The 8,521-nt window shown below is 43.7% G+C and overlaps 1 protein-coding gene across 1 annotated transcript in view; it reads right to left on the bottom strand.

Moving 5' to 3' along the window:
* Positions 1 to 831: 831 nt before the first annotated feature.
* LOC144118665 (uncharacterized) overlaps positions 832 to 8,521 on the bottom strand; it is a 28,307-nt gene continuing 20,617 nt past the window's right edge. The window contains exons 3-4 of the mRNA XM_077651533.1: positions 8,411 to 8,468; positions 832 to 995 (exon numbers count right to left, since the gene is read on the bottom strand). Of these exons, the coding sequence (XP_077507659.1) occupies positions 858 to 995; positions 8,411 to 8,468 (196 nt within the window). The 3' untranslated portion in view covers positions 832 to 857. The remainder of the gene's footprint in view (positions 996 to 8,410; positions 8,469 to 8,521) is intronic.

Raw genomic sequence — 8,521 nt, 5'->3', positions numbered from 1 at the left:
GCTGCGCCAACATATCGGCCTGCCGCTGGAGCGGGGCAGTCGAGTCAAGGCTGCAGGGGATTTCGTTTGCTCAAACCACGCTTGAGAGCAGCCCGATCGTGACGCGCGAATGCGTTAGTCACGTGGTTTATTTTTGTATTTCGCGGGCTTTCTTTGAAGCTGGGAATAAAACACGCGCGTGAGGGTGTCCTTATCGTATATTTTAGAATAGCCAGTCTGAAGGTGCTCTACAACTCTTGTCGTTTAAAGTCAATATTTTTTCATTTATATAATTAAACTTAATTATACTATTAATTAATTGCAAAGCAAGAAATTCCCTGTGGTGCGCAAGATGGCTGTCATGAATATGCAATTGCTTTCACCCGCATTTATCAAGTGATTTATTTTTTAGCCCTTGGCTCAATTTAGCTGGAACACCCGGCATATTACTGAGGGGTTTAACAGCAAACGGTTGCGTTCTCACTGTTTGCGTTTATTATGTACGAATATTGTTAGCTTTCTCCTACGCTTTCCTTGCTTTGAAATGGTGTTCAGTTGATTGCTTGGTACTTTTAGTTTAATTAGGATTACTGTCACTGTCTCAATTATTTTGCCCTTTCTCTCTTCATTATTGCCGTTTTTAAACTTCCACTGTTTTTTTTTTACTTTTCTGCAGTCAAGCATTTGCCTATTCGGCCCCGTAAAGCTTATTTATATCTTTACGATGAAGACACAATCCAGTTATTTTCTCGAAAATATATATTGTGAAGTTATGACAAACAACTCTTTTTGGTATTTATGACGGCACTTTATTCCACATTGTCATCAAACAAAGACCAAGGGAACTTCGTGCCCGTCGAAGATGTAGCCACGACAAGCTATATAAATCCAGGCGGAGCTCTTCCCGGTATAGGAGTTCGGACGCAGAAAAGCCGGCGATTAGGACCGTGCAGGCGGCGAAGGCAGGTGCAACCTGTGCCGCACCTTGCTCTATATAATCCTTGCATTGGTGGACACTGCAAAAGACCAGCAATTAGAATAACTGAGTTTCACTGCTTTATGTGAAGCGTCTAATTGATGTTGCGCATTGATAGCCTGGAAAATTCAATTTCAAAACGTAGCACGGAATTGACATGAACTGCTGCGTAACACTTGCCAATGTTTCGCTCTAACGCTGCAGTCATTTTTATGGGGGGGGGGGGGGGGGGGGGGGGGGGGGGGCGGGTAATTGGAGGTTACTGTCTGCACAAAATATTATTCAGAGCCCTATATATGTGGTGAATCGGATGAAGTGTTGAGCGATGATTGTCTGCGAATGGAGCAACACCAAAAAAGAAAAGTATTAACGCCACCTTGAAAGCAATACCTGCGAAGGCATACTAATACAAGGGCTGTTACCCTTCCCGGTTGAGCATAAATATTACATATTGATTACTTGTCGAGCAAGCGATTTGTATGTTATCATCATGTCTCTAATATATTAGACCTCACTGTTAAATCCTTAAGTTCAGGTTTACTGTTCAGGGCTAATTTAGTGCACTGCGCAATACTTATACTTTACTGCGGTTACACTAATCATTTCAGGTTTGCCTTTTGCGGGTACCATAGTATCTTCTGTACTGTGTATTGTGAGTACTAGTTGCGTTTTGTTTTGAGTACTGCTGCTAATTACAATATGGTTTAATTCCTTACCCAGAAAAGAAAAGTCGGAGCGGCTGTCAGGCGAGGAACGCCGGTTTTTTTTTATGTCATTAAAAAGGCTGCTTCTCTCCAAGATTACCTTTCTAGTGAGGCTCCATTAACAAACCTGTGCAGGCAGAAAAGGTTCGGCGATCTCTCTTAAACAGAATATCAGACGACACATTACGCTTAGTATTCATGATTGCATGCATATTTATGATGTGTTAAGAAAGAAGGAGAGTGAACAGGCGCCGAATATAATGTTCTGATAAGCTGTTCATTGCCTTCCCTGGGTACGCAAGCCTTCTTGATTGCCGCTGGTGCCGTTTTTTTTTTTCATTGCGACATTGTTCAAGTATGGTAAAGGTAAAGCCGTGCTGATGAATTTCACTAACAAACCTGCAAAGTGAGCTCATTTAATTGTCAGGTTATGTCCAATTAGATAGTCACTATTTTTTCCTAATTTCCCATCGGCCGTCCTCCTTCAGGAACATTTTGCTTACTAGAGCCTTCGGTAGGGACATGCGCAGTGTCACACATCGCGGAAGTCAGGTAAAGCAAAGACGCGCAGGCCATGGAACATGTGTTTCGGGCCGCCGATATACAACAAAAGTTTTCAGGTACGCCTGTTTGAAACGGGCGCAAGGAGACTTGAACATCACATTCGCAACATGGTACGGAATCAGTAATGTCTCCATAGGCCTAAATTCCAATAGCACTTCGTGCGTTAGTACAAAATTATCTCCGCACAGTACAGGCACCAGGAAGTCTGCAGTCTGTGTTATTCCCACGATCTCCAATTCTTTTCATCCAGGTTCACGCAAAAAAAAAAAAACAGAACATAACCATTTACCGCACCTTTACTACAGACCCCACACTCAGGGGCGTATCCAGGGGAGGCTTATAGGGCTTCAGCGCCACCCGAAATTTTTTCTAACTGTCACGCACAGCTGACCAAAACAACCATCGGCGCCGGAAGTCATTCTGGATTTTGTCACCTACAGTGTCTAGACATGAAAAGACATCTTGGCGCGAACATTGCTAACTCGGGATGGATATCGTGGCAACGTCCATGCACCTCAAGTCATGTAACGCAAGGGGCCCCATCATAGCACAAACTTTCAAGGGCCTATCCTATCGGTGGCGCGCTGTTGCGACTAAAATTTCAGTGCAATTACTCGCAATACATGATCGATGACAGCTGCCGCTGCGCTGTACACTGGAACGAAGGACAGCGTCATTGAGATTTTTCCCTGGTCGTTGCATATGTACAAAAATGTAAAGGTTCTTGAGCGACAAACATTCATTAAAATGTCTGTCCTCTACTTGCTAATTTCGTGGCCTTTATGTTTTTATATCAGCAGCATGCACTCATTTGCTGGTTCCGGACCAATATAGTTCTAGACGTCATGTGATATTCTCGTTGCTTACTAAATACGCAGAAACATGGAAGCATTGGTATCAGCTATGTCTGCCACGAGTGAATGATAAGGAGATAGTTGGTATGACATGATTACAAGCTACAAACTGAGCGGGAGACAAGCCGCGGAAGAGAAGCAAACAGAAGAGAAGCAGAGAAACATGCTTCCGTATTATGCAATTGCGTTTTTTTTTTATTTCACGGCGCAGTCATATTTTTTGTAGACATGGTGCTTCTAATTGAGTTTTTCTCAGAATGTAATGTCGACCAAAATTCTGCTTCAGGGTACTTGGACGAATCGATGGATGGAAATTAGAACCGTGCCTTGCAAAACGGCCCTCGTAATTATAGAAAGCATGCGAATGGCTGTTCTGGAATGATGGAATTCTTCACTGGTTGTCCTGGAAACAGGGAAGTCCCATATCGAACCCGCAGCTGCATGATCTTCGGCCAAAGCGTTTCCTCACGAGCATAAATTTTTAGCATCTTTCATTACGCTGCACATGTGTCATATCTTCTGAATGATCCCCTGGTTGTAAACTGCGACGTCAAGCTAACGTTTCTCTTGCACCCCCGGGGTCCCATCGTCCACACATACCTTCTCATCGCTGAAGTATCCCTGCTTTAAGCTGCACCCCCCACCGTAATGGTGCGCTGAAAGCTTTAACACGCTACTCTGAGGGTGGTGTAGAGCGACATGACCCGAGAAACACTCGCTGTGGATTTTTTCGCTCTGGCTCTCCATTTCAGGTTTGCCCGTTATCAATGACTGCACTGTACTGACGGGCGATTTAAATGCGAAAGTGGGCCAGAAGCAGGCTGGCGACCGGGCGGTAGGCGACTATGAGGTAGGTTCAAGGAATAGCAGGGGAGAGCGATTAGTAGAGCTCGCAGATAAAAATAATTTACGGATCATGAATACCTTTTTCCGCAAACGGGAGAAAATGAAGTGGTCGTTGAAGAGCCCCGATTGTGAGACTAGAAATGAAATCGACGTCATAATTTGCGCTCAACCTGGCAGCGTTCAGGAGGTGGACATCCTTGGAAAGGTGCGTTGTAGCGATGAAAGAATGGTAAGGTCTCGAATTAGCTTGCACTTGACGAGGAAACGGGGGAAGCTAGTGAAGAGGAAGTACATTAACATTCTAGCGGTAACAGGGAAAATGGAGGAATTCAGAATATCGCTGCACAACAAATATTCAGCTTTAAATAAGGAAGACGACCTTAATGTTCATACAATGAACGGTAATCTGACTTCTATCATTAAGGAGTGCACAGTAGAAGTAAGCTGTAGGACAGTTCGACAGGATACCGGCAAGCTATCTCAGGAGATGAAAGATCCGATTAAGAAGCGTCAAAGCATGAGGGCGTCTGACCCTACACAAAGAATAGAACTAGTAGAGCTATCGAAGTTATTATATAAGCACAATGTAACCGACATAAGGAAGTTTAATATGGAGAGAACCGAGCATGCTCAAAAGAACGGAGGTCTATTAAAAGCGGTGACGAGGAAACAAGGAATAGGTAAAAACTAGACGTATGGGCTAAGAGACAAGGAGGGCAATGTCATTAGCTATATGGATAAGATTGTTAAAGTAGCCGAAGAGTTATACAGAAATCTATAAAATAGCTAGTGTAATGAGAAATTTAATGATAGAGACAGTAGCGCACAGCAATGCGTCATCCCGCCAGTAACGAGAGAATAAGTAAAGAAAACATTAGGAGCGATGCAAACGTGAAAAAGAGCTGGTGACGATCAGGTAACAGCACATCTGTTGCAGGACGAAGGGGAGATTGGGCCACAAAAACTAGCCACCCTCTATACGCAATGCCTTATGACCTCGACCGTATCAAAAGCTTAGAAGAACGCAAGAATAATCATAATTCATACGCAAGGAGACGCCAGGATTTGAAAAATTACAGACCGATGAACTTACTGTCCGTTGCCTATAAAGTATTTAGTAACGTAATCGGTTATAAAGTCAGGGAAACCTTAGCCTTTAGTCAACCAAATGATCAGGCAGGCTTTCATAAAGGACATTCCACAATATATTATATTCACACTATCAATCACGTGATAGAGAAATGCGCAGAATATAACCAACCTCTATATGTAGCCTTCATTGATTACTAGAAAGCATTTGACTCAGAGGAAATCTCAGCATTCATACAAGCATTGCGGAATCACGGTGTAGATGAGCCTTATGTCCAAAATACTAGAAGATTTTTATATAGGAAATGCATAGTTACCATAGTCCTCCATAAACTTAGTAATAAAATTTCAATATGGAAGGGCGTCAGGCAACGAGACACGATCTCGCCAAAGCTATTCACTGCCAGGTTACAGGAGGCATTCCGAGGCCTGAATTTGGAACAGTTGGGCATAAGACTTAATGGTGAATACATAAATAATGTGTGATTCGCTGATGACATTGTATTGCTGAGTCACTCAGGAGATGAACTGGAAACCATCATCAATGAGTTAGTCCGACAGAGCAGTATGGTGTGCCTTAAAATTAACATGCAGAAAACGAAAGTAATGTTCAGCAGTCTAGCAAAGGAACAGCAGTTCACAATTGGAGGCTAGGTGCTTTAAGCAATAAAGGAATACGTCTAGCTGATGCGGATCATGAGAGAGAAATAACTACAAGGATAAGAATGGGTGGAGCGCCTATGGCAGGTTCTCTCTAGTCATGAATAGCAGGTTATTAATACCCCTCAAGAGAAAAGTGTACAACAGCTGAGTCTTACCACTACTAACCTAAGGGGCAGAAACGTGGCGGCTAAAGAAAAGGGTTTACATTAAGTTAAGGACAACACACTGAGCCATGGAAAGAAAAATGAGAGGTTTAGTTTAAGAGACCGGAAGGGGGCAGATTGGGCAAGGGAATGAACGCGTGTTAATGGCATCCGAGTCGAAATCAAGAGGAAATAATAGGTTTGGGAAGGGCACGTGATGAGAAGGCAAGATAACCGCTGGTCCTGAAGGGCAACGGAGTGGATTCCCAGAGAAGGCAAGCGTAGCAGGGGGCGGCAGAAGGTTCGGTGGGCGGATCAGATTAGGCAGTTAGCAGGCATATCGTGGGCGCAGCTGGCAAAGGACAAGATTAATTGGAGAGACATGGTAGAGGCCTTTGCCCTCCAGTGTGTGTAGTCAGGCTGATGATGATGAATGACCACAAAAGATGAGGAAGCTTTTAATACAAAGCTGTGCAGGCTTTATTCGGAACCAAGCAAGAGGTACGAAATGATTTAGCACTCGTTATCGACAAAGGCGGGCAAGCTTGGTCGCAATCTGAAAAAGTACATTGTGTCCGAGCTTATCCCAAATATTCAGACCAATTCCGCCTGAATGCGAAAAAACAGAACGAAACTTATCATACTCACAGCCCCAATTCATTGTAGCCCCGGTTCGCCCGCTCAACAGAGCAGGTTTGGGTTACTATGTTTTCTCAACCAGTGTTAGAGCCTCTCTTAACATGTTGCGACCGGTTGCCTCTCATGCTGTGCGTTGAAACTCGTTGTCTTTGTCATCATTTATCTCTTCATTTTGTGCTTCGAAATGCCAGTGTACAGGCTGCCACTGTTGTCGGGGGATCCAGCTGGTGACCCAAGAGATAAATCGAATCGCGCACAATCTATGTAGCGAACAGCGTTTTTACGAGTACGTGGTCGCAAAAAAAGGTGAAAGGGCGACCAAATGAGCTGCTTGCCGATGAAGAGCTTGTCAGCTCGTTAGCTCGCCAAACAGAGAAAAATGCGAAGGCCGCTGCGCGCTCTGACCAGCAAGAAAATTGAAGGTCATGTAGGATGTGGCACGTAAACCGTAAACGGTTGCGAAATGCCGCACTGCGCATTGTGGAACTAAGAAAAGCGGATGATCGCAGAAGATCCTGACATCAGTGAAACTCACTGATCGTATGATGATAAAAAAAATCGTATCATGATAATTTGCCGCACTATAGGTTAATGGTTGATTGGTGTGTCACGACGAGTTAATGAAAACATTGTAATTGTTTGAATAATAAAAGAAAATGAAAATGAACAAATTAAAAAACCGGGAATTCAATGTAGTCAAAATGCTCAGAACAAAAAGACAATGCTTTATCATAATAAATAAGTAAATTTACAGTGCGTAATTGATCAATCATATATTGAAAGGATTTAAAAACATGACCAATACGTTCAAAGGTGTTTCCAATGGGCGAGCCGTCACGCCGAAGGGGCGATGGCGTTCCGTGGACTCCCTGGAAGCGCTGCAACACGCTGTTGCGTTCCACTGTTAAAGACGAAGTTTAGGACTCCTCCCATTTTTTTTAAATTGTGTTTTACGAAGTGATCTAAGTAGACAAACAATTGTATCTTGAAAATTTGCGGCTTGAAGCATTGTTACTTCCGTGATATCTGAGTCAATTTCTTTATTTTAAAACGTTCACACCAAATCAATGAGAAAAATGCCCCACCGGGTATTGTTGCACCATTCATAGACATGATATTTAGTTCAATTTTCATCATAGCAATTCGTAATCTCACCCTCGGAATTTAACCCATTGGCTCCCTAGTGATACACTGGAATTCCTCCCCTGCGCTACACGCTATGCATCCGTTTGAACGTGTTGTCATTCCCGTCTTCGATAATGAGTGGCAACCATAATTTTAGCCGCGCAAAAATACACAATTCTCGCTTTCATGTTTGTCAGAGCTTCGCCTAGACAAATAGCCATATTCTAATATTATTCTTGCGCATTTTGTCAGATTCCACGGGCGCCAGGTACAAGTGACAGATACCCGAGGCTAATGTCAATTGGTTGCTTGCAGAAAAACCAGGCTTGGTTTCCGTTTCGTTTCCTGGCGTGCCCAACCTCCGTTCCGCGGGTATTTTTTTCCGCTTGCTTATTCACGTTTCTACTAAAGCGAAGCAACCACACGACCTTGAATCCTGTAGAATATGTAGACGCAGGGCCGTTCTCTCATTTCGAAAGCCATGTGTAAGCGTCGTGAGAGTTCCTAGCCTATCGCAGTCCAACCCACACAAAGCACACGATGAAGCAAGCGCGCCCCCGTGGTCATCTGAAATTGCTATCCTTAACTCCATTCAGGCCTCACCCCAGCTACCTCCAATGACGGCTTTATGAGCACCCGCTTTCATAGCGTACTATTATCAGCAAAGGTTCCTCATTCAAAATATTTTTGCATTTTTGATTGCGACGCAATTGCTAGCAATGTTATACGTTGGCGGGGCCCACTCTCACCCTGGCCGCGATTAAGTGAATATAGCAATTGCAGCTCGTAAGGTTACCTCCCGGAGCTAAAAAAATTCTATGTACTCACTATTGCTGGACAAGTTATAGCAGGGGGTAGATGAAAAAGCCTTGGAAGTCCGCCGCCTCTGAAAAAGAGAACACCGATAAATGCAGCAGTACACACTAAAATAATGGTTTG

This window comes from Amblyomma americanum, chromosome 2 (genome assembly GCF_052857255.1).
Source record: "Amblyomma americanum isolate KBUSLIRL-KWMA chromosome 2, ASM5285725v1, whole genome shotgun sequence".
NCBI lineage: Eukaryota > Metazoa > Arthropoda > Arachnida > Ixodida > Ixodidae > Amblyomma > Amblyomma americanum.
The sequence above is the reverse complement of the archived record's forward strand: the minus strand, read 5'-3'. Positions and strand labels throughout refer to the sequence as shown.